This window comes from Carlito syrichta, unplaced genomic scaffold (assembly GCF_000164805.1).
Source record: "Carlito syrichta isolate Samal-C Ts95f unplaced genomic scaffold, Tarsius_syrichta-2.0.1 Scaffold123282, whole genome shotgun sequence".
Classification (NCBI taxonomy): domain Eukaryota; kingdom Metazoa; phylum Chordata; class Mammalia; order Primates; family Tarsiidae; genus Carlito; species Carlito syrichta.
In genome coordinates, this window is record NW_007067378.1 from 74841 (window position 1) to 101853 (window position 27013).

The window sequence follows — 27013 nt, forward strand, 5'->3', positions numbered from 1 at the left end:
ACTATTTCTAACAACTGTGAATCTTAGGATCATTTTGTTAGTAGGATTATGGATGTAATAGAAACGCTAGAAACAATTTGACTATTTTAAGTTACTCTGTTTTAACCATACAGCACAAAGGCCAACTTGCCACAAAAGAAAACAAACTGTCACCTTTAAATCCCTACTTGTAAATATCTTACCAAAGGATTTTACACAGGTTTCTGGAACATAATAAATATCAATAAGAGTATATAGTAAAATGTAAATTATGTGCATATTTCATCAAAATATTATGCTTTCATACAGAACATGTAGTAGGCCAAATGCAATACCCAGCCAGTGTCTACCTTGTTGATAAATTCCAACATGTAGGAAAAAATGAAACAGGGAACATGTAAAAAAAATAGACTCCAAAAATGCCTTGTCTTATTTTATAACTTTTAGATGCATTTTTATAAATGATTTTATAAAACTAACACCTAAAAAACTGAACGTCATATGCATCATTTATATTTTGTACACTAAATTTGGATATTTTGAAAACTAAAATTCTTATAAAGATAAACACAAGGATGTAACATTTACGTAAGGACCCACCAAAGGATAGACTTTGGTTATAAGGCAGGGGAGGAACATGAGCTTCAGAAAGATCGCTCTCTTCGCTGCAAGTCATGGATCATTTCAATCTTTTACAGTGATTGCATATTATGCTTAAATTTGGGAAGCACATTTACAAGACTAAAGAAAGACAACAATTTCAAAGGGAAAAAAAACTACATTTCCTCCTTGGATATCACTACAGGTAAGATTCCTGCTTGCCCACGCTGCCTCTCCTTTACCAGTCACACTCCCTCGTGTCATGGGCCTCAGCACTCTCATGACCTGAGAATCCTGGTTCCTGGCTGTGCTCTAACCCCTGCTCACTCCATCCTCCTCACACGCCTCCTGAGATCCACTCGCCTATCCTACCTAAAGCTGTTCTATGCTACTCTCAGGTCCACAGCTGCCCATGCCCTGCTTTATTCTTCTCCTTCATGGCACTTATTCTCACCTGACTTTCTATCACGATTTGGTGGACCTACACAGCTTATCTTTCAAAGTCCTCAAAGGAATCTAAGCCTTACGAGAGCAGGCACTCTGTTACTCAGTGTTGTAATCTCCACACCTAAAATAGTCTCACACTTAGTAGGCAAAAAACATCTTGTAAAGGAATAAGTAATTATACTGCCAAGGAGTTCCTAGGTATTTATTTCCAAGGAAATAATATATTAGCCTATTAAAATAGTTTGTATTGCCTTAATTTTTTGAAATGTTATTCAATTTGATATTAAATTTTTACTAAAAAACTTTAAATTACAAAATAATTAAGGAACAATATTCCAAGTAAACATTTGATATTAGAATCAGAATTATTGTTTCAAAATTCTGTGACTATTAGTAAATAATCATTTAAAGACAGCTGAAAATATGCATGATTAAGAAAACAAAAATGAACATTTCTTTGAAGCTCTAAGCTTGCCTTGAAACACAAAATTGCCATATGACAACTGAAGGTATTATATTAAGGGTATGATTAATATTAAAAAGCCTTCCAAAAACACATTACCTCAAGTTTAAGCATCTCCATTAGAAAGCAGAAAAAAATAACAAAATGATGGATGAAAGGTGGAAGGAAAGACTGACAAAAACACACATTGAGCACATAATAAACATGTCCAAACACACCAACAAATCCAGTCACATAAGTTAGCATACTTCAAAAGATATTTAGGTGCCTTCTTTAATCACTATGCATGGATGCAATTATACTTATTCCATACCTATGGAAACATTTTTAGAACTGGGATTTAAATGAGTTTATTTGGAATACAAATTCAACTCTTTAAAAATCATTTCCAGAAAAGACTACACCAAACATAAGTTGATTACAGCTTTGATAATTTCAATAATGTCGATTTTTATAAATATTACTGTTTAACCTTATTTAAATCCTTAATCTCCAATCTATAAAAAAGCCAATCATTTACAGAGTACTTTCAAATGCTTTAGAATAAGATATTTTCTACAGGCCTTCAAAAATATCTAGGCCAAAAAAAAATCAATGAATAGTAATGAAAATAATAACCATAAGCACATATTTAGTAATGTACACCAGATTATATACCTTTAGCACCAACTAGAAAGACCAGTCAAGTAAATCATCTATTTGAAATAATTGTTTATCTGAAATTTTAAAATATGTTTTTAGCTCCTTTAATTCCTTTTTATGTGTTTTGTTTCTGATGCCAGTATTTAGCTTTGGTAAAAGCAACACCTCTAATAAAAATTCTCTAGCAAATTATTTAAGTGTAATATTCACTAACATGCTTAACTGAGAATAAATAGAACTGAATTTTAATAAATTAACAAATACATGCCATATATTCAGAGCAAGCAGAAGTTAAAAAACAAATGGAGTTATAAACAAATGAGATGAAGTAATTAGACAGTATTTTTTCATATGAAAATGGTATGACACAACTCAAAAATATTTTAAGCTATTACCCAATGCAAATATTACATGTAATAAATATGGCAGCATTAAAAAAGTAATTACAAGAAGTACTAAGGAAAAATTTATAACACAAATTGACTTAAAAGGCAATCATCAGATGACCTAAGACAGGAGACAGCATGATACAGAAGGAGAAACACAGGCTTTGTGTAAGACCTGGGTTCAAGCCCCAGCTCTTACATTGGGTATGTGACCTTGAACAAGCTACCTAACCTCATGGAGCCTCAGATTCCTCATATGTAAAACATACTTAGTATATAACTTACAGGGTAGTAAGAAACAAATGAGGTCACATATTTTAAGTGCCTCACACAGTATCCAAAACCCCTAAAAGTCAGATTTTTACGCTATCACTTCCTAAAGTTATTCAAAATATTTTAACATAGCCTGAGGTTTCACTCATCACTACACAACTATTGATTAAATATTAAATCACCTATTCAATTGCTCAGCAAAAATAAATCCCTTCCTAAATTTATTTCAAAATACTTGAAAAGATAAATTTTTATGAAAACTTGAATGAGGTTAAGATGTGAAGAACTGATTTCTAAGCCATTTACTTTTTTCTTGGAAGCATCTTTCCTAGAAAAAAAGCAAACAAACATTGTTTCCTACCATTAGCCCTGCTCACAGGAGGACAATGGAGGAAAACACAAAATTCTTTCACTCCCAATCTTCTATAGCTCGCCAGAGTTTTTTCATCTTAAATGACCTTTTCTCATTATAGATATTTGAATCTACAATAATAAAAATATAATTTATAAAAACCCTCCAAATTAAACCTAGAGTAATTCTTACATAAAATATTACTTAGAAATGTTTTTCTATTAGCAAGTTATATTATTTTCTCACCCATATTTTTTAAATGCAAGTAAGTGTATAAATTAATTTTCCTTGTTAATATCCTATTTATTTATATACAAATATTAAATAAATAGTATATGTGTAACTACAGAACTCTCAACAAAAAAGTCAGAAAACCCTGCACTTAAAAATACATTTATCTGGCTGGGAATAGTGGCTCACGTCTATAATTCCAGCACTTTGGGAGGCTAAGGTGAGAGGACTGCCTGAGTCCAAGGGTTCTAGCCCAGCCTGGGCAACTTGATGAGACCTCATCTCTACAATAAATCTAGAAAAATTAGCCAGGCATGACAGCTCATGCCTATATTTCCAGCTACTTGGAAGGCTGAGGTGTAAGGATTGCCTGAGCCCAGCAGTTTGGCCATGAGCATGCCACTGCACTCCAGCCTAGGTGACAGAGTGAGACTTCAATTAAAAAAAAACCCCAAAATAATATATATATATATCTTAAAACTGCCATTACTTTTAGTCACCATAAAATATTTATTTAAAATTTCAAATAGTATTGAAAGAAATTTTTTAATCAAAAGAGTGTAATTTGGTTTGGTTTGGTTTGTTTTTAAGCAGGATTTTTTGAGAGGACAGAAAAGCCCCCATAGCGGGAGGGGACCCAGGGGGTTACCCATGATTTGTTTTTAACCTGAGAAAACCAATAGGCACACAAATCGACTCAAATGAGTTCTTACTGAAATAAAGAAACCCCTTTCCAAAGATCATCCAATCGCCCACAGGCATTTCGGGCAGGTCACAGTGCTCTACAATCCGATCAAGGCCATCACCTTTGTAACAGTAGGGTTGGTGCAGATGCAGCAATATGGAAGACTAGGAGATGGGGTCACACTTATCTGTGTTCCTATGGAAACTATTTGATTATTTGTTTTATATGGATTTTTATTCACTTTTCAGACATGCTACTACAGAGTGTCCCTCAGCTGCAGAGCAAGCATTTGTAGCTTGTACAGTGGCAGAATGGGCCAAAAGCTTGGTGTTGTGACCTGTTTTAAAAATAAAATATCTTGAAATAAAAAAAAGAAAAGAAAAAGAAACCCCTTTCCAAATTCAGGAAGGCTGACAAGGGATCCACCAGGTTCAAGGGTCTCTCCTTTAACATCTGAATGAAACTTTCTCTCATGAGACTGCTTGACTAGGCCTTTCCTTGAGTACACATTTGTTCTTATAATCACTGCCTTTTGCTAATTAGTAATGCCACTAGAACAGGAGCCTTTAATTGGCTTCAGTAAGTTCATAAAATCCCTGAAAATGTCTGAAAAATTGTGGATTAAGTGTTATTTGGCTACAACGTGCCACTCTGGGAAAATCTGCATCTACAGTTCATTAGCACAGGGTGAAGTGTTAAGCACCTCAGGACCTCACATGCCCACTTGAGCTGTAGCCATAAACTTTCACCATCCCCCACCCCTGCATCGGGAAGGTAACAGGAGAAGGAAAATGAAGAAGGAATTAGACAAGGGTTAGCTGGACTATCTACACCCCACAGCTTGCTGACACATTACTATTTGTGAATAGAGCATATTTGAAATCACCAGCTAATACTCTCTAAGAGTTGCACACTGAAAGAGCACTGTAACTTTAACTGAAAATATAAAACAGCAGTCCACTTCACATAAGGAAGCTTAAAGATTGCGAATAATAGTAGTCATAATAAAATATCTCCTACTCCACATTAAAAACAACTAGCATTCTTAAGCAAATATATTTATCATGCATCTTAGAGCTTGTCACATGCATATCTTAGAGCTGGTCACATGCTAACATAATTATATAAGGGATTTAGAGGCCAAAGTCAAGTCATATGAGAAATGGTAGAAGGAACTGACAATGTTTATCCTGGAACAGAAAAAGCTCAGAGTGAATACGAATCATCTTCAAATATCTAATGTGGAAAGAGGAACAATTTATTCTGTGTAATTCCTAAGGAAAGAAACAGAACCATGCATGTGCAATATAGGGAAACAAATATCAACTCAACAGAATAACTGACGAAGGCATTAATACGCACAGCCCACAACCCCTGGGCGGGGTTGCAGGTCACTTATCAGGGCTGCTACAAAGGGAAGTCCTGAATGGAATGACAGACTAGATCCTTCCGAGACTCCTTCCATACAGATATTCAACATCTATCAACCAAAAATAAGCTTTTTACAACAGAAGTTTTTTAAAAATATTTTTTCTAAACAACATTGATAATATAATTGTAGAAAAGGATATCATTCTTCCTTTACTTCTACCATTTATCAACTGGCCTTGAATAAACCTAACCCTAAAAGTCATCTCTCCTCAATATATACCATTTATTGAATAGAATAATCTTTTATTCAAACATTCCTCTCCAAACATCTAGCTTTAAAAAGCAAAAGTAAAACACTGACTATCAGATCATATTGACCATAAACAAGTATTACTCAGATCAAATAAAAGGCAAATATTGTTGGAAACTCAGAAAACTGTCAAATTCTGACTTCACACAACAGTATGCACTGTACAAGCTACTATCAATCACATCTAAGTACACTGAACTTCATTACCTCTGAATTAGCATACTCTGCTTGTAACTTTTTGCACTCATCTTTGAGTTTTTCAGATTCTTTCTCACGTTCCAAGGTCATGTTATCCATTAATGTCTGAACTTGGACTAGTTCTTTTTTCAGCACAGCAACATCTTCTATACCAGGTCTCTGTAGCTGTGAAGCAACACATTTTCAATTAAAAATGACCATCAAAAAAACCAAAATAATATATGCTGTTAGAGAGTTTCACTACAAAGGAATCAAAATGAAAACAGTCTTTAAATTAAGTTTTGGACTCCAAACATTGAACCCCACTATCTTCCCCTATAATCCCCACACACACACGTTCTATCTTATATTTAACAGTATTTCACTCTGGTGCAATTCAGCAATTTCACAGTTATCTTTAGTGCCTCATTTGCTTTCCTTTCCATCACAAACTACATCCACTGGCCTTAACAATGACTTGGTAAGTGCTGCATTCCTTCTTTTTATATCCTAGCAAACTGGTAATAAAAATTTAAGAGCAGATGTAAGCATGATCAGGGTTAGTTGGATGTAGTTGACTTATTTATTCATGTACTTATCAAGTGTGCATAAAGGAAAGAAAGGCGAGGGCAGCTCCAGGTTGTGAGGCCACCCGAGCGCAATATAGATGTATAGTACAAGTGACAAAAACACAGTCAGGGAGGAAAGATGATGGCTCTGATTTACACTTGTTGAATTTGAAATGAAAACTAGAAATTCATTCGCAAGTATCCTAAAGGCAGATGGACTAAAAAAACTAAAGTGCAAAGGAAGATCAGAATCAGAGATGCAGACATGAAAAATACTAAAATGACAGATGATATTTATATGGAAAAAAAAATTACGGTTGTAAGTTATGGATCATAACATTCCATTTTCATTTAAAAATAATATATAATATATATGTATGTAGGTGGTAGAAGAAGGAAATTTTTTTATTTGCTCCATTTTACTTGAACTATATTTTTTACAATTTTCTTCAGAGTACTACTCCATTTTTAATTTAGAAAGATATAAAAGCACATCCCAATACATGGTTCCTACATTACCAGCTCAGTCTTCAGATCTTGAATCACAGCCACCTCTCTGTTTAACTCTTCCATCAGATGTGTCACTTTTTGGTCAGCAGCTTCTCGAAGACTCCTTTCTTCATCATATTTTGACTTTATATCTAATTAAAGACAATTAAATGAACATTCGTTTCGTGACATTCACTCAAGAGGGCAGTGTACTACTCTGCGTTACCATCCTAGCTTTAATTCACATTCCTTAGGTAACCATAAATATATACAGTAAATGTATATCTCTAGTTACATTAAGTGAGCTTAAAAATAATAAAATGTTCCTGCCTCCATAATTCCATCCAACACTAAGTTACTAATGAACACTTCAATGTATTCTTAATCACATACGATATTTTAACTAAAAGACTGTAATGGTTAAAAAAAATGCAACTGACAGCATGGCCAAGTGTTAAATCTATATTATTCCATTCATTTCTTTAAAATAACATTTTAAATCTTTAAGCTTACCACAAAAGAAAATTTATTTGCTCTAAATTTCAAGAGAAATCTAGAGAAAAACAAGTCCTTTCAAGGAAGAAACAGGAGGACAAACAAAATTTTCAAAGCAACTCTAATATCATTAAATTCCATCAATCAAAGTCTATACAAACACTTTATCACTCTAAAGTACTATGTTTATTTCCAGGGTATCTAATGGAAAAAATATAATGAGACTGACTTACTGACTAAAAAATTTTGACTCCATTTACCTGCAATTTCAGTAGCAAGTTGGGCTGCTTTCTGCTCAAATAAATCTTTCATTTGCTTAATATTAAAATTTTCTGTTTGGGCTTCTTCTAATTGTTGTTCCAAAGACTGCAGTTCTACAAAAAATGTAGCAGCTATTCAAATATGATGCTAATTACAATGCTAAACTGTTATTATTTTTATCATAAGCATTATAGTAGGAAAGACAATCAATATGACTATTATCCAATTACACGTATTTTCACATTTCAAGAATTAAGCATGTCTGATCTATTTAAGGCACAAATGATAACTTACAAACATATAAAGCAAGATATTTTTACTTCACATTTTGCAAATTTTTTCCTGTATCCATCAACTGATTATAGGAACATATACTTCTTCTCTAATAAAAATCAGTCACAAAGTAAGATAAATTAGAAATGGTTAAAAACAATATTCCAGAAGTTTATTTCTCATTTCAGAATATAACGAACTAAAAAAAAAACTAAAATTTCAATTAACTTACTAAATTATGAACTCTCTGAACCCAGAATACAACCATTATCTTCACGGTTTAAGAGCCATAAAGTATAACCACAAAACAAAATTCATTTAACAGGCATCAAAGAAAAGGAGAAAAAAAAAAAAGAATGAGAAAGAAAAAAAAGATAAACTTTACTTTAAGTAAAGTTACCTGCTGATGAATCAGTCATCACGCCATCAGGTTTGGCCTCCTCAATAAAAACAAAAGACATAAATAAATGCATTAAAAGAAAAATATAAAACTGTCACAACTGCCAATGTGAAAAATCTCTGAAAGTCACATTGTCAGGAAAGTAGCATGATTTTGGCAAAAATTAGAATTCAGTAGTTCCCATTCTTTCAGATCTTCAAGAGACCCATAGGCTGAAGAGTATAATGATCTAACTTCAGTTCTAAAACAGACTTTTTGGGGCACCAATATATATGAAATTATTATGAGTCTTATAATAGACATCTTAAATTATATGAATTCAGTAATAAGTTAAATAAATGGACAAATTATTATAGTGATTAATATAGGTTCTAAAATAAATACTTAAGCCAGCAGGTGAGAATCAATCCTACTGCTACGTAGCTTTGAAATGATTCTAAACACTTAACATAGCTTGCTAAGTAGACAATAACTATTTGGCTGTAAGAAGAACTTGAGGTGTTACCCTCCCGTCAAGCATGTGATGTTCAAACCTACAGGTGAGAACTTAGAGTGAACATCCCATCTCATCGATAATGCTACATCAGACCTTATCATACCCTGTACAAAGAGGGACCCAAAAAAACCCAGAATTATCTTTTGGAGGGAGGGCCCCAGGTAGTACACTTGGAATTTGTTCTTCTGGATCAAGTGGACAACCAAAGTTCTTATCTGAAGTTTTGAGGTTATATATCACGATTTGCAGAAGAAACATATCAAATTATGACAAACAGGTGACTGGTTCTTCCACTGTAATGCACCTGCCCACACCGCACTTAGTGTTCAGCAGTTTTTGACCAAAAACAGCATGACCCTGTGCCCTACCCTCCCTACTCACCCAATCTTGCCCAAGCAATTTTTTGTTTCCTCAAATGAGAAAGGTTCTCAAAGGAAAACGTTTGCCCATGTGGATGAAGTGAAATAAAAACGGCATAAGCACCAAAAGCCATCAAAATGGACAAGTTCAAAAACTGTTTTGAGCAGTGGAAAAAGCATCTCGATAGGTGTATTGCATCCAATGGAGAGTACTGTGAAGGTGATTGAAGTGTAAACATGTATGAATAAATACACAATTTTTTATAAATAAATTCCAGTTTTTTGGGTCCCCTCTTGTATATGAGCTACTAATCTCAACTACTGAACTTCAAAATACACAGACACTTAAGAGCTTGACAGACACCTGGAAAGCCGAAGCTGCAGCAGCACTGCCAAGGGGCTTCTCCATGACTGACAGCTCAGCCTGCAGCAGGACCACTCCAGCTGGCCTCTGAGCTTTAAGTCTCACCACCAGCACCTGCAACGCTTCTAGGGCTCTCATCACAGAGATGCTATCACTCCAGAGAAGACATACACAAAGAAGGGACACCTCAAACTTTAATGAGACTGCTTTCCACAAAGGCCTGCTTCCACCCTCATCAAGCAACTGGACTTCAGTAACCACAGGCCTCACTCACTCTGTGGTAAACGCACCTCATCTACCATAGTGGAAACCCCTGTGAGAGATGCTCATGTTATGCCCCACCCCCCCAGAAGCACTGTGAGACTAAGAAAAGTACTTCTCTTTGTATGGCAACAGACCATGTGGTTCATGAAGTCATACTTGCAATCAAGCAAGCCACCTATAATATTTTAATGTTTGCATATGTTTAAACATGCCATCAAGCTGCCACTACTAAAAAAAAATTGGCTTTAAAAGTATAGTTTTTAAATTCAGGGTCATCGATCAACTTTAAAAGAAGCAGAAATAAAGAATATATTCCATAAGTCTTAATGTATCACATACATTAGAAACAAAATAATATACTACCTTGATTTTTCTTTTAATTTTAAAGAATTATGCATATGGGAAAGTGTTTAATAAGGCATTTCATATGTGTACCTTTTTATTTCCCTATACATTGGACTTACACGTATTGATTTTTAAGAATCATTAACATTTAAAATACAGTTTTCCCCAAAGGTAAATTTCCTGCCAAGGTAATTACACCTTGCACTGTGGAGCATTTACTTAAACTTATTAAATGTGAAATACTCCTCTCAAATGTAGTAGACAATTTCCTCTTTCCTTTCAAGTACAGAAAAGAGTACAGTCCATGTCTGATTAACTATTCCTGGTATGAATGGAAAACATGAGTAAATGAACACTATTTTAGCTTACTGAAAACTTATTTAATGTTAACAGAATCCCCAATTAGAGAAGTTATGTGGTAATAAGACTGATACTATTCATTTATCTGTTTTTGTCTTTTCTAGTCCAAATGACAATTCTTGGTACAAAGACTAAAAAGCAAAAAGGACTGACTGAAAGTCACAATGCAGTAAGAGAATGTGCAGAGGAATCGCTCCCTAATTACATATCAGAACTATGCTGAAGGGAATCTAAAAAATGGCTCCATACGGAGTTGGTAAAATTCCTTATTCTTTGATTCTTCCTACAATCTCAACATAAAGTCAACATGATTTCAGCATCAAAATCATAACTGGTTAAAGCATTTAACTGGAGAATTCATTAAACTAAATGGAATCTAAGATCGTGAAAGAATCCCACTCAGAGATGACCACTGCTGATACTAGTGATTTTCTTCTGGTTTTTTTTTTTTTCCTCTAGGTATTATTTGTATGGAAAGTTGTACAGCACATATGTGTATGCACACACATACATGTGTACACATACACATTTTTATTCAGTTTTTTTACAACCTAACATTGTTAATAGAACAGGTTTCTCAGTTTCAAACAATCTTCACTAACATAAATTACAAATAGCTAATATTTCTTTACCTACCAATAGACATTCTGTCATTTCCAGTTGGTCACAAAATACAAATGCTTTGAAGAGAGTCACTGCTGTTTGAACTTATATTTTTTAACCATATAGGTTTATCAACAAAAAATTAGAATATAGCCCAGTACAAAAAAAAAGTCCATAGGAAACTGATCCCTAATGGGGTACCTTTAAAAGGGTAAATCTTCACTTCCCATACACTTGGTATGCATTCACTAGAATGACAAAGAGTGGACACTGTAGGTTATTAAACACAGGGGAACAAGTGAGAAATTATTGATATCAGACCAACTGCTTACAAAAAGATATTAAGGTTAATTTTCAGTAATAAAAATAAACAAATAACAAACGTGCTATATAAGTATTTAAAAGCAATTACTTGCTGCTGTAGCCCTTGGTATTTCTCTAATTCTTTCTTTAATTCTTCTGAGTACCATTTTTCCTCCTAAGGAAAAAAAAATTTTTAATTAACAAACTTTAAAAGATATATCGTCTAAAACAATGAAAATAAATAAGTATAATCATTGTTATTCTTACCTTAAGCGAAGCCTGTAGGTCTTGGACCTCTTGTCTGAGCAGCGTTATATCATCTCTAAACACATATGAGAGGAAAAAGGAGTCAACTGTTAATGTCCTTGAATTAACAACCTGATCTCTTGACACATCATGGCTAGCAGCTATAGATTAATATTATAGTTCTCTCAATTCCTAAAAAAAATAAAAATAAACCATTGAAGACTTTATGCATAATGGCACATAAATAAAGCACTTAGAAAAACAATTTTACTCCTTAAAGCCCATGGCCTATAAATGGAAAACCATTTTCTCATAGACATAATCCTATAACTGACTGTCAAGTGCCTGAGCCAGAAGCCAAATGTCTCCCGTTCACTTTCTAACAAGCATCAATGGCTTCCAACTGCATTTAGCATACAATCTGAACTTGTTAACAAGGACTACAAAATCTGCATCCTCTAGTCTCTGCCTTGCCTCTCACCCTTTCATTAGCTCCAGCAACACTGATTTCTTTCTGTTCCTTGAGTCACTCCTGCTCTTTCCTTATCTGAGAACCTTCTCCCTCTCTGCTTCCCTCAACTAAGAGTCAGAATGACAATATGAGTTGACCACTCCAGGCCCTGTCACAGAAGAGAGTTAATGAGAAAACACATTGAGAATTATTATTCTGGATGTCAGGAATGTGTCTTCCCTTGTTGGATTGAAATTGATCTTATATGTATACTAAAAAATGTACAAATGATATCGTCACAAGGATATATACGATGCCATGCCATATATAATTGCAAAACACTGGAAACATCATAATAGTCAACAACAAGAGAATGATGAATTTCCATGCTATCATTAAAAAGAATGAGATAAGGCCAGGCACGGTGGCTCACACCTATAAACCCAGGATTTTGGGAGACTGAGGCGAGAGGACCGCCTGAGCCCATGTGTTCAAGACTATCCTGGGCAACTTGACGAGACCTCATCTCTACGATATATCAAAAAATTAGCCGGGCGTGGTGTTACGTGCCTGTAGTTCCAGTTACAGATCGCCTGACCCCAGCAGGTCAAGGCTGTGGTGACCGTGAGTGTGCCAATGCACTCCAGCCTGGCAACAGAATGAGATTCTGACACACACACGCACAAAAAGAATGAGATAGCTTTATCTACAATGGTATAAAAGAATCTATAAGATATTGAGAAACAAAAGGTATTGAACAATGTAGAATTGCTACCTTTTATGTTATTACAAGTATTTATATATTTGTTTATATGTACATGGACACAAGCATATGTGTATAGGTGCATAGACTATCTCTAGAAGAATACACAAGAAATTGATAGGGAAAAGTAAGAAACTAGGAAAAAGGGTGTCAAGGGCTCACTTTTGACTCAATGGCTCAAATTTAAAGCTTTTTGAGCCATTTGAATTTGGTACATGTATATACCTCCTACCATCTACATATATAAGGGGAACCCAAAAAATACCCAGAATTTATTTATTAAAAAATTGTATATTTATTCTTACATGTTTAAATTTCAGTCACCTTCAAAGTACTCTCCATTTGATGCAATATACCTATCAAGATGCTTTTGCCATTGCTCAAAACAGTTTTTGAACTCATCAATTTTGATGCCTTTTAGTGTTTCTGCTGTTTTTTGTTTCACCTCTTTCGTGCTGGCAAAACGTTTCTCTTTGAGGACTTTTTTCATTCAGGGAACAAACAAAAAAAAACCACTCAGAGCAAGATCAGGCAAATAGGGAAGACGGAGAGAGGGGTCATGCCATTTTTGGTGAAAAACTGCTGAACACTCAGCATGGTATGGACAGGTATACTCATAAATCACCCAATGTAGAACGTAGAATTGCTACCTTTTATGTTATTACAAGTATTTTTATATTTGTTTATATGTACATGGACACAGTAGACAAACCACACTAAAAGAATCTCAAAAAAAACTTCACTGAAGTCGAATGCAGTCTTTGACAACAACACTAGTAGTAAACTGATGCCGATGGTTTCCTAGAACACTTACCTGGCAGGGGAACCTGTACTGCAAGGGGCCCACCCTCCAAAAGGTAATTCAGGGTTCTTTGTAGTCCTCCTTGTATATTTAAAAATCTAGTCATATAAAAACCATTAACACATCAGGTTTCTGGTACTTGACTGATGTAATGGAATTCATACGTATGCTGATGAACAGAGAATTTTAAAGCAAAAAGGTTAATGACCCACCCAAGTCATGTGAATTTTTGATCTAAGAGACATATGCTGCCCACAGTCATGTGATTCAATGTGTTACAGAGGTGTAAAATGTAATCTTAAGAAACTGGAAGGGGACGGGAAGATAGAAAGAAGAGACACAATACAAGATAAAAGTGGAAATATAAGCTATGAGAAACCAGCAAAATTGATTATTCAGAGAAACAGCAATCAAATTTGCATTCTAAGACTTTTATTCTGGCAGCAATATGGAGAACTCACTGGAAGAGGCAAGATTGAAGACAGAGAGCCAACCATAGACACTAAAGAGCGTTTCTGAGTGAGACACGATAAGGTCTAATGCAGGCTTCAGCAGTGCACAATGGAAAAGAATGTCAGCTGTTAAAGAAACATAACTGACTAAAACTTGCGCTGGAACAGACGGGGTGCAGGAGCCGATATGCACAAATGAGCACACCTCACTTTCTGGCTTCAGGAGAGTCATGGCCATGCAACGCTGCTACTCTTCAGAAGTGGCAGCAGACAAGAAGTAGGCTGAGCAGGAAATTACATGAGCTCTGCTTTCCCAATGTCAGAGATGAGATACCTTTGGAACATCTAAGGGAAGATGCCCAGTAGGCAATTTGGAAAATAATTCTAGACTGGAGACATAGTTTAGGAGAAAGTTATGGATGCAAATATGACCCAAGGTAAGTTATATGGAGGAAGAGCAACACGCCAAACAGAATAAGAAAAACAGATCACAATATGTTGTTTCAGAAGATCAGAAAAGAGTTAGCAGTGTCCAGTTCTGCATAGATTGTTACAGACAGTCTTCAGGATGACTGCCATCAAGTGCTTCCCTTCCTATGTACAAACCCACCGTTCCGCTGCAAGATAAAGTTTACTTCCAGGCCTCTTGAATCTAAGCTGGCACTGTGACTACCTTAACCAGCAGAATGTAACAGAAGTGATGCTCTGACACTTTTGAATCAGGCCTAAAGAAGTCTGGCAGCTCCAGACGTGGTGGCTCATATCTGCAATCCCAGCACTTTGGGTTGCCAAGGTGAGAGGATCACTTGAGCCCAAGAGTTCAAGAACAGCCTGGGCAACAAAGTGAGACATCATCTCTCCAAAAAAAGTAGCTGGGTGTGGTGGTGCATGCCTATAGTCCCAGTTATTCATTCAGGAGGCTGAAACTGGAGGATCACCTGAGCCTAGGAGGTCAAAGCTTTGGTGAGCCATGACTGTTACACTGCACTCCAGTCTGGAAAAGAGTGAGACCTAGGGGAAAAAAAAACAAAGAAGAGGGGAGGAGAGGGAAAGAAGAGGGGAAGGAGAAGGAAGAAGGAGGAAAAGGAGGAAGAAGGAAGAGAAGGAAGAAGAGGAAGAGGAGAAGTCAACCTTACTTAAAGCAGAAGAACCATTTGGTCACCCAGTCTAATAGCGTGAATAACCATTAGAAGTAATATGGGCTGGGCGCAGTGGCTCACGCCTGTAATCTCAGCACTTTGGGAGGCTGAGGTGAGAGGGCTGCCTGAGCCCAGGGGTTCAAGACCAGTCTGGGCAACTTGGTGAGACCTTTTCTCTACAATAAATCAAAAAATTAGCCGGGTGTGGTGGCATGTGTCTGTAGTTCTAGCTGCTTGGAAGGCTGAGGCAGAAGGATCACCTGAGCCCAACAGGTTGAGACTGATGGCTGTGATTGTGCCACAGCACTCCAGCCTAGGAGACAGAGTAAGACTCCAACCCAAAAAAGAAAAAATAAAAGAAGTAATAACAGTCATAAACCACTATATGCTTCAGGAGGATTGTTAGACAGTAATAGGTCTCCAAACCAGCTATCAAGTAAGATAAGAACTGAAAATAATCCGGATTCCTGATGGTCTTTGAAGGAGCAATTTCAGGAGAAGGTCAGGGCAGAAGACAGGCTTTAGTGAGTCAAAAACTACATGAAGAAAGTAAACAGGACAAGGACAACTGTGGTGTTTTTATGTTGAAAGTTCAAATACAGGACATGGTCCAATCCACAGATGAAAAAGCAAAGCTGAAAAAGCAACTCTGTTAAATGGATATTAAATATAAAAACATTTATAATGTGATTTAATATCAATTAATTGAATCAATTCCTAACAAAAGATGTAAGAATAGTAGCCAAAATCATTAACTCAGACATAAAAATACCAAAGCTTATTAATAGTCATGTTAAAAATGAAGTGTCATTCTTCCGAAAAGCACTGGCTCTCCCACATATTTTAATAAAAACAACCATATTTTACAGTTCTGCATTATCCATCACCCACAGTTATATCATTATCATACTTTCCCTGTATGCGGTATTCTTTATGCTACAGCAGATTAATCAACCAAGAAGTTGTTTGTTTTTTTAAGGAAAGAGTGAAAGAAGTTTTTACAAGTAAACGAAATCAAGCTTTTATCCCATTAGTGGGGGTAAAAGAGTCCTCTTCAATAGCAAAAGAAAAGCAAAACTATATTGTTGAATGCTTTTATAGGTAGTTATGTTTTAGTTTAATTTTAGTTCTCTAAAGGGCTAAATTACCAAGAAGCACAATACATATGTGTGCTGATTACTATACTGGTGATTATAAATGGAATTTTTAAAACTTTAAATTAAAAAATTAAATTTTATTTCTAGGCTAAATCATGATTTTAACAACTTACTATAAAATGATCAAAGTTTGCAAAGTGTTATCAGGCAGAATATGTCAAACATTAGGTAACATTCTTTTGCTAACTCACATTCTTCATTAAAAACATAACCTCTGTTCCAAGTTGTAGAGGCTGGTGTAGACAGTGGCCAATCAAGGACTGAATAGGTTTTAATGAAAAGGGAGGACATATTTAAATTAAATAATATAAAAATGTTGCCATTCTCATAAACTGGTGAATCATGACTAAGCAGTGACAGCACATAACACAACAACACCACACTTAAAATCATCACACTGTATACTGTACCGCTTCAGAGTGAGATGAGCCTCTCCTCCTTGACTGGAATCATTGCCAGTGTCGTGGACTGCTTCATAGTGTTTGAAAAGTTCATCAGCAGATCCAAGGGATTTCATACACTGGGGACAAATGAAGCCCTACAGAAAAAAGGGAGAAAAAGGTTTCAGAATAGCATTTAACATTGCAAAATAACAATCTGCAGATTATAAAATATCATCAAATGTCTCATTCTCACTAACAGTGCCATTAAGTACAATGTCATTTATGGTATTAGTACCAAATTCTAATATCATGCAAAGATATTTCATTCTCTATTCTGGTTGAAAATTACTAAATACAAAGAAAACCTTTGCAACCATCTACTATGTTGAAAAATGACTAGAGTGCCAAATTCTAACCTGAGAAATTTGTTCTAATCCAGATTAGTTGAGTGCATCTGCCACCAAATCCTTCCTTTCTCTAGACAGCCCCATTAGTACATCAGTATCTGCACCAAACTACGGTCTAGAAATGCTAGTTTCAAAAATTATGAAAATGAAGCACTCTGCTGGGGGAAAGAATAGTAATACAGTAAATCATTCCTAATTACTATAGAGTTCAGCTATCTACAATGGTAGAGAAGTATTTGATAAGTTTCCTTGATAACCTAAAGTTAACCCTATAAAAGCCTCGAACTATCCCTTATCACCAGCACAGCACAGAGGTCCTGCATGGCCACCCCATAACAACCTCTCTCTCTCCACAACATGCTCCAGCGGTGCCCAGGCACCCCGTTTCCCTGAGCCCACCTTGGTGTTTCACATTTCTGTGCCTCTGTGCAACATCAGATCTTTCCATCTACATATCCTTTATGGCTAAGGCAGTACTTTGAACACACTATGTTTTTCTACATTGTGTATTTATTTACTGAAATATAAATGAACCCAGTAGTACAGAACTTCTGCAAAAACACAGAAATCTGTAACAGATTACATATTATAAAAGCTTCCAAGGGACAAAATAAGCTAAGCAATAAGAATCTGAGTATGTAAAAGAAAAAAAAAAAGCAAGTAAATAAAAACCTCTGTTCCTTCACTAAATGCTGGTACAAAAACTGTATATCTTCATTTATCATGTATGCACATTATGTGGCAGCATCAAAACTAGATGATTTTACTGGGGATATGGAGATGTAGTTAAATATTACCACATAATGGTATAGAATACAAGTACATATCAAAAACTATGAGAACACAGGAGAAGTCACCAACTCTGACATTGGCAGCAGTTAATGCTTTGCAAAAAATATATGCACACAGACACAGATATTATATACGTATCTCATCTCCATCCTCACTGAAGCTGCATCTTCGTGTGTGTGTGTGTGTGTGTATGTAAGCATGCCTATAAATATGTGTGCATATGAGACACTAGATTAGGTCCTAAAGAATGAGTAGAAGTTTCAGAGAAAGGCTTCCTAGCAATGGAGGCACAAGAACCAAGGTGCAAAAAGTGCCATGAAGCACGAAGGTGGCAGCATGTGAGAAGACAGAGAGCTTCTAGGTGTGCTCTGATCACAAGGCCAGCGGGATGGGCATGGCACAGCAGGTGGATAAATGCAACAATCCCCTGTGAAACTCCCGAAATGGGCAAAGGCAGTAGCACTGAGGATGTGACTTTGGACATCAGAATACAGTGATACCCCTAGGGCCCCCAGATGTCTGGTGCTCTCAACACTGTCTGCTAAATGAATGAACGCTCCCTGCCTGCTTTTAATCTCACTGAAGTCTTTCTCTTTTTCCCCAAAATCATCTGTTATCTACTATCATGCTCCAAAGTGGTTCCACATTAAGCTGACTGACATCTGAGATCTCCTGACCAGTGATTGTTGTGTAATGCCTTCAGGGCACCAGCACATGAACCCCTACAATATTTAGTCTGTCATTCCTTCAATGTCTCAACTTCTGCTAGTAACTAGAAAGCAAAGTAAAGAGTGTTCCTCAAGGAATCTACATCCTTAGTACATTATTTAATCTGCACAACTTTGACTTTTTGGCCATTGTCTCTACTTCCAGGTTCTGGCTCTGGATATCTGAGATATCTTTCTGGGTATCCAGAGAGCTAGTGATCATACTGATGTATGCCACACATTCTTAAAGTTTCTAAATATTACCAGGTTAAGACCCCAGAAAGAACTGATTCATTCCTAAAGAAACATTTTAGAAATCAGTAATATATATTTCATTATAGAAATATTCCACATGTGAATTTTCCATGTGATTAGATCTTTCATGTTTAAATAAAATTTAAATTTGGGGACAATTCTGATAAAAATAAATTCTCTAAAATACATATACTTCATCAGGTGTGGTGGCTCATGCCTGTAATCCTAGCACTTTGGGAGGTGGAAGCAAGAGGATAGCCTGAGCCCAGGGTTCAAGACCAGCCTGGGCAACTTGGCAAGACCTCATATCTACAATAAATAAAAAAATTAGCCAGGTGTGGTGGCCACTTGGCCTATGGTTAATTAGCCTGTAGTTTCAGCTACTTGGAAGGATCGCCTGAGCCCAGCAGGTTGAGCCTGCAGCGGCCATAAGCTTGCCACTGCACTCCAGCCTGAGCGACAGAGTGAGACTCCGAAAAACAAAACAAAATAAATATATAATTTCTTCAACTTCTGAAGAGTTAATATTCAACCTTTGCCTACACTCTTAGAGACATAAATATCAATCACTGGAAGGGTGTCTTCCACTCTGTTAAGTCTGGCAAGCCTCTTTAATTTGTGTACCCATATTGTATAGTTTTTCCTATGCCCTGCTTTGCATTCCAAGTCACTTCTAAACATTCTTGGCATGCTAGTTCTAGGAATGCTAGCTGCAATGGATAGGAAGGGTAGATAAGGGGGAAAAGTTTATTACGACCACATAATTCATTTAAAATAAAAGTAAAATAAGTTTAGAATGAGTGCTTAAGGACTGCCCCATGAATAGAGTGCATGCTCTTTGTTCATGGACTTTCTGATACCAATTCTGGATAGAAGGAACTCCTCTATTTATTTTTTCTTAACTATTTCCAAGGGGATTAAAGTTGCTAAAAAGATAAATTCCAGAGAAGGACTGTCAGCTAACTATAAAACACTAAAAATAGCCAACTACATTTACTTCCCTTAATCACTCCAAATTTGTCACTAACTTCCACAAACCATAATTTACTTAAGATTAAAAATACTAAATTCCTTACCCTAGGAGTTCAGCTAGCTATAATCCTTTCTCAGATCTGCTGCAGCTAAGAACTTAACTTGATACTCATGGTATCCCTGTTGTACCAAGGTCCTTTGAAATAAATGACAGTTTTTACATAAGTGAAGAGCAGGTGGGATTATTATTTTTTGATTTTGACTAGCCCATAAAGAATAAAAGTTGACTCCAGAGTTCTAGAAGGAGAACAGGTGATAAGATATTAGACAAATTTCCAAGAATCTTTATGCCTCCATCTCTGCTTGTACTGCTCTGGCTAGTTTCATCAGTACCATCCTATATACACTCATTTTCCCAACACCCTAGAGACTGTCTGGTTAAACTGTCCTCCTGTGAAGTTTTACCTGAGTTCCTCTCATGTTGAATTAACAATTGCTCTCTTGCTGCAAATAATATCTATCACAGAAACTTCCTGGGACAGAGATCATAACTTACTATCTCCTTCACCTACCAAAATACTTGTTACATACAAGGAGGGACGCAAAAAAATCTGGAATTATCTTTTGGAGGGTAGACCCCTTGTAGTATAGGCTTCCCCCACTAGGTAAGCATTCTAGGAACATAACAGCATCTGTGTATCAGCTAGCGTTGTTGTGAGAGGTTGCATTCAGTTTCAGTGAATTTTCTGTTGTTGTTGCTATTGCTTTTTCTTTTCTTTTCTTTTTTTTTTTTTTTTTTTTGGGAGATTCTTTCAATGCATTTGCCCATTTCATGATGGGTGATTTATGAGTGCACTTGCCCATACCACACTGAGTGTTCAGCAGTTTTTGACCAAAGATGGCATGCTCCCCATGCCCCAACCCTCCCTATTCATCCCATCTCACCCCAAGTGATTTTTTTTGTTTGCTTGTTTCCCTGGATAAAAAAAGCCCTCAGAGGGAAATGTCTTGCCAATGTGGAAGAGATGAAACAAAAGCACTGAAAGGCATCAAAATGGATGAGTTCAAAAAGCATCTCAATAGGTGTATTGCATCAAATGGAGAGTACTTTGAAGTGTGAAATTTAAACATGCAAGAAAAAACACAATTTTTAATAAATAAATTCCAGTTTTGGGGGTCCCTCTCATAAGAGGTACTCATTAATGTGTTAAATAAGTGAATGCTGGTGAGATTATTTTCTTATATAGATAATTGCCTCATAGAAAAAATCAATTTGTGGTCTTTCATAGTACAAAAAGTTGCATTCTTTAATAAAATTCATTAGATACCTGCACACAAATGTTTATTGCAGCTCTATTAACAATAGCAAAAAGATGGAACCAACCATGTTGCCCATCGAAGCTGGACTGGATAAAAAAATGTGATACATATACACAATGGAATATTATGCAGCCATAAAGAATGACAAAATATGAACTTTGCAGCAACCTGGATGGATTTGGAGTCGATCATACTCAGTGATTTATCACAGAAACAATGAACAGAGTTCCATATGTTCTCACTCATAAGAGGACCTTGAACAATTATAATGCTATAAGAAAGCGATTGGCAGTAATGGGAAACTGTTGGTGGGGGAGGTAGGATTGGCAGTTGAGGGAAACTGCTAGGGCAGAGAGGGGCATACCTCCTTGACAGGGGTACCTGCATGATCAATGTTTGTATACCTAACCCTGAATTGTATCCCACATCTTTACCTTAAAAATTAAAAATAAAATTAAAAATAAATTTTAAAGTGACATTTCTCTTTGTTTTTAGAATACCATAATGATTCAAAGAAAACAGATGTGTCAGGATTACCTGCGAAATTCTCTCCAGTCTGACAATGGGTAGCACTTCCCCTCACTTGCTCCAACCACAGCCTCAGTTACACACCAGCACTACACTACTGATAAATGGGGCGTTTTTTTGGTTGACACATTGTTACTTATGAGAGTATGTCATGCTGTGACCTCCCTCAGGTCCAGGGGAGTTAAAACAAAAGATGAGACAGTCTGAGATTTAGTTTCTAATGTTGTGTATTTTCCCAAATAAAAACAGTAACTGTTCATACACAAAACTCTCTACGTTAAGACAAAGCATTTAAATACATTCATTAATAAAACATTAACAAAATAATAAAACTAGAGCTTACAAATGTTGAAACACTATGATTCACTTTATATTTCAAATTTCATGGAAAATTTTATGCAAAAATGTGAGCTTAAATATTCATATTTACAAATTTACAAAAAGACAGTTGCAAACAGTAAGAGAAACCAAGCCGACTTCCCAAGAGCCTTTTCCTTATTGAAACTTCCCTTGAGCATGCATAATTAAAGCAATCCACATTCCCTGTAGCACCAAAGTTAAGCAACACCAAGGCAAGGAGAAACCAAGCTATTTTGAGCAACCCATAACCAAGCTGCTAAAACAAAATATCCAGGACCCACAGTAACACTGGAGTCATTAAGGAGCTCCTGGCCTCTGGCTTCACTTTCAGCGTGCACTCTCTGGTAATGCTCCGATAAATCAATAGCAGTGAGACATCTTTTCATACATAATGGGCAGATGAAACCCTGTGAAATAACAATTTTAGAAAATATGCAGAAAACGATTCTTATAAAACAAAACATCCACAACACAAATAGAAGTAACAGGAAAATAATTGGGATCTCTCTCTTTTTAGAATATGTAAGGAAAATGCTCAAGTAGTAGCTATACAAAAGGTGAGAGATCCATAGGAGAATTTCTAAAATTAGGCCCCAATCCTATGCCATAAATTTGCACCAGTTAAATTTTTTACATTATAGTATCTGGCTCTTTGGTTGGAATCTCTTTCTGGTTATGACACTTTGTCCTTACTTCTCTGAGACCTATAGTTGGCAAGTTCGCTTTGGCTTTAGATCAAGAAATGACTGGCAGGTATAACCAACACCTTTATGTGACATAAGTTCTCAACAAAAAAGTTTTCTTAATCCAGCAACTGCTAGTCCTTCCTGTATTCCATGAGCCTGAAACCCCATGTCACCCACCCCCATTATCCCCCATAGATGGTCCTCCCTTCTAATTCTTTGAGCTACATAAAACCATTTTAAAACAACAACTCAAATTCCCAATGCCTAACAATATCTATATTTTAAAATGTGGCTGATCCACTAATCTAAGTAGGGCCTGAGGTTTTGTCAAGTAAGAATAGTAGAAGGATAAGAATATGGAAATGTAAAGCATGAGGGAAAAGGTAAATGCGTAAATTAAGACAGTAGATGAGGACAAAAGGTTGTGACAGTTGTATCATCATGAGTTTTGGCATCGAAATAGATGTGGATTTTCGTTTCAACCAATCCTGATCAAATGACCTTAAGGAAATCACTTTTCTTTGATAACTGTCAGTTTCTTCATTTATAAAATGAGTCAATATTAGCATCTATTCTTCTAGAGTTATTGCATGTATAGAGTGCTAAATATAGTGCCTGAGACATCGTAAGTGTTCAACAATATGAACTGTCATTAGATGTATGCTTAGAGATGAAAAAAGGATTAAGAAACTAGAAGACAGCAATTAAAAACCTAGATTACTCAGAAAATTAAGTCATGAGAATAGGAGAAAGAAAGCTCGTGACAGGACAATTACAGTAAAGAACGGGAAAATGCTGGGCTCGGTGGCTCAGCCTGTAATTCTGCGCTTTGGGAGGCTGAGGTGAGTGGATTGCCTGGGCCCAAGGGTTCGAGACCTGCCTGGGCAACTTGGCGCGACCTTATCTTTACAATAAATCAAAAATTAGCCGGGTGTGGTAGCCTGCGCCTGTAGTTCCAGCTACTTGGAAGGCTGAGGCGGAAGGATCGCTAGAGCCCAGCAGGTCGAGGCTGCGGTGGCCGGGAGCAGCCACTGCACTCCAGTCTGGGTGACAGAGTGAGACTCCAACTCAAAAAAAAAAAAAAAAAAAGAACGGGAAAATATGAGTTCAGATCGCAGGTGAAACTATCTGCCCGACACTCGAGCATAAGGTCCTGCTGTGGAACTGAGCAGCTGAAAAGCGGTGATCTCTGGCATCAACAGCACTGAGGAACTGGGAGGCTGAAATGATCCTTGAGTTACTGAAGTCCCTTAGGACAACAGCAAGGAAGGAGAGAAAGACTACACAGGTTCCAGAGCAGGAAGCAAGATGGGACAGCAATTAAGAGCGAGGCTTTGGCTTGAGTCCTGGATTCTCACCATTCTCAGCCATGTGAACTTCATCTGTTAAATGGGATAACAATCTGTTAAATGGGATAACAATCACAGCTACTTAACATGGATCTTGTGACAATTAAATAAGATAATATCTGCAGAGCCTTATTGTAGTACCTGGTACAAAGAAAACATCAATAAATGTTACTATCATTACTACCATCATTCCTTTTCTTAACAACCCTTAAATGAGATTTATCCAGGGCATGAAAGTGAGGAACATGAGTACATTTTTTTTACCTGATGAAAGAATTAGTCTTCCAAACAATCACAGTCTCCAGTGCTAGGCCTCCAGAATACTTCTTTAAAAGACACTTGCTTTGTTTTGTTTTGTTTTTGTACCACAGCCCTGTGCTGCCTTTCATTTTACTCTTGTTTAAACAGCTTGCTGTTAAGTTTCTACACATAATCATTCAGTCATTCATTCAAAATGTATTTACTTTTTGGTGTTCTATTGTACAGTAGGGTAACTGTGGTTAACAGGAAAATATTATAGATCACAAAATAGCTGGAAGAAAGAGGCTTCTGAATGCTCTCACCACAAAGTAAGGATGGATATATGAGGTGATGGATACACGCACTATGTGGATCACCATACAACATAGGTATGCATTGAACATCAAGTTGTACTCCAAATTATGTCCATTACAAATCGTCAACCAACAAATAAGTAAATAATTTTTAAAGTACTTTCTGGGTATGCTGACCATGTTCCAATTGCTACGGTGCAATGCTGAGAACTCATGGCTAAATAGGGAAGTCCTCACCCTCAAGAAGCTTCCAGCCTTCTTGAGAAAGTTATCCAAAAAATTACATTTCCTGCCCCACTAATCAGATTACTGGTAGATCTACATTTAAAATGTATCCAGAACCTAAGCACCTCTAGCATTCCCACCCTGCTCCAAGCCACTGTCACACTCCATGGGTCACCACAGCAGCCCGTGTCTCCCTGCTTCTACCCTTATCCACTGATGGCTTGGCTTCAACACAGTGGCCAGAGTGTATCCTATAACAACATGAAGCAAACCTTGTGATTTGCCTGTTCTAGACTCTGCAAGATATTCCTGTGACACCTGGACTTAAGCACAACCATCTGTGGAACAGTCGGGAAGGCCCTGCAGGAGGCACGTTGCTCACCTGGATACCCTGCCAGGGCCACCTGCCCCCAGTTACCTTCTCAACACACCAGGTTAGTTCCCACCTCAGAGCCTCTCCACTCATTCCACACAACTGTGGCACCTACCCCAGAAATCCCCGTGACACACTTCCTCACCTCCTTGGGCTCTTTTTGTGCTCTCTCCTTCTCAGAGTAACTAACACTGTAGTTGCCCAAAATACTTTCTATACCTCTTCCCGCTTTATTTTTCTCAATATCAATCATCTAACTTGCTATGTTTTTAGTATGCTTTGGTTTTTGCCTGTTTCCACCCACTTGAATGCAAGCACCACCAGAATAAACATCTTTTACTTGCTCCTGGCTACTAGGTGACAGGGAGCTCTTTCACCCACTCCAGCACAGGAGAATACAAGGAGAAAGCACCATCTATGAATCAGGACATAGGCCTCACCAGACATTGAATCTGCCAGCACCTTGATCCTGGACTTTGCAGCCTCCAGAATTATAAGAAATAAATTTCTACTGTTTATAAGCTATCCAGTCTATGGCACTTTGTAAGAGCAGTCTGAACTGATGAAAATAAGTGGGTAAGGCACAGAGACTAGCTTACGCAAAAGCCCAGCGATAAGGGAAAACGTGGCACACTGGAAAAGCAAGAGAGTTCAATGCACCTGGATCAAAGAGCATAAAGAGACTGTGAGAAGACATGAAGCCACAGAGGCAGGCAGAAAGCAGATCCAAAATAATTAAAAATTAAAAACCTAAAACAAGCTAAGGAATTTGGACTTTATTCTAAGACAATTGATCAAAAGCCACTAGCCTGGGTTTTAAGGAGGAAGATGGCCTAATAAAATCCTAGCTATGCTTACAGAGATTCAACTGGAAGAAGAGAAAGGAGATGAGCAACACTGGAGGACACTGCCACAACCCATGTGAATGTTGTTGGCCACAGCGGTTAGAGTCAAGGTTGTAACAAGGGAATGGATGAAAATCATGCTGAAGCACTTTCAATAGAAAAGGTTTCCAGAGGAGTACTAACTGAACTAAAACTAAAGCATGTTTCAAGAATGGTGCCAGCAACTAAAAGAGAAGGGAAGAACATTCCAGGTGGAGGGACCAAGTCAAAGACTCTTTAACTAAAGTCTTTCTGCTTAAGGGGAAACAAATGCTAGAGAGCAATGTCAATGAGCAAGAGACAGAGGCAAAGGAAAAGCGACCTGACAGGTAAGCAGAGGCTAGGTACACAAGATAAGTACAGTGGAATATATTTTACACAGCAGGAAGCTAATGGGGATTTTCTTCTTTTTCTTTCTTTTTTTTTTAAGGGTGCAGCCTGCAGGCTGGTCATCACGTAGGTTTCCCAGAAGACAAAAGCAGATACTTCTCAAACCCAAGAAATATTTTAATTGAGGGAATAGCCTGGTCTGATTATAATCCCTCTGACTGCTCTTTGGAGAGCTGACCATTAAGTAAAAAGGGTAAGCCACTCTTTGGGTAGTTTAGGTGAGTGATGACGGTGGCAGCAGAAATAGAAAGAAGGGGATAGATTCAATATATATTGAGGGTTGCAATGAACAGGAGGCATTCATGTATTAAACATGGTGGG

The 27013-nt window shown here is 36.9% G+C and overlaps 1 protein-coding gene across 1 annotated transcript in view; it reads right to left on the bottom strand.

Moving 5' to 3' along the window:
• Window positions 1-27013, bottom strand: part of EEA1 (early endosome antigen 1) — a 105207-nt gene that overhangs the window by 69857 nt on the left and 8337 nt on the right. Inside the window, exons 2-8 of the mRNA XM_008048253.2 lie at window positions 16918-17045; window positions 11765-11819; window positions 11607-11672; window positions 8404-8443; window positions 7730-7843; window positions 7005-7126; window positions 5947-6102 (exon numbers count right to left, since the gene is read on the bottom strand). Coding sequence (XP_008046444.2) covers window positions 5947-6102; window positions 7005-7126; window positions 7730-7843; window positions 8404-8443; window positions 11607-11672; window positions 11765-11819; window positions 16918-17024 — 660 coding nt within the window. The 5' untranslated portion in view covers window positions 17025-17045. The remainder of the gene's footprint in view (window positions 1-5946; window positions 6103-7004; window positions 7127-7729; window positions 7844-8403; window positions 8444-11606; window positions 11673-11764; window positions 11820-16917; window positions 17046-27013) is intronic.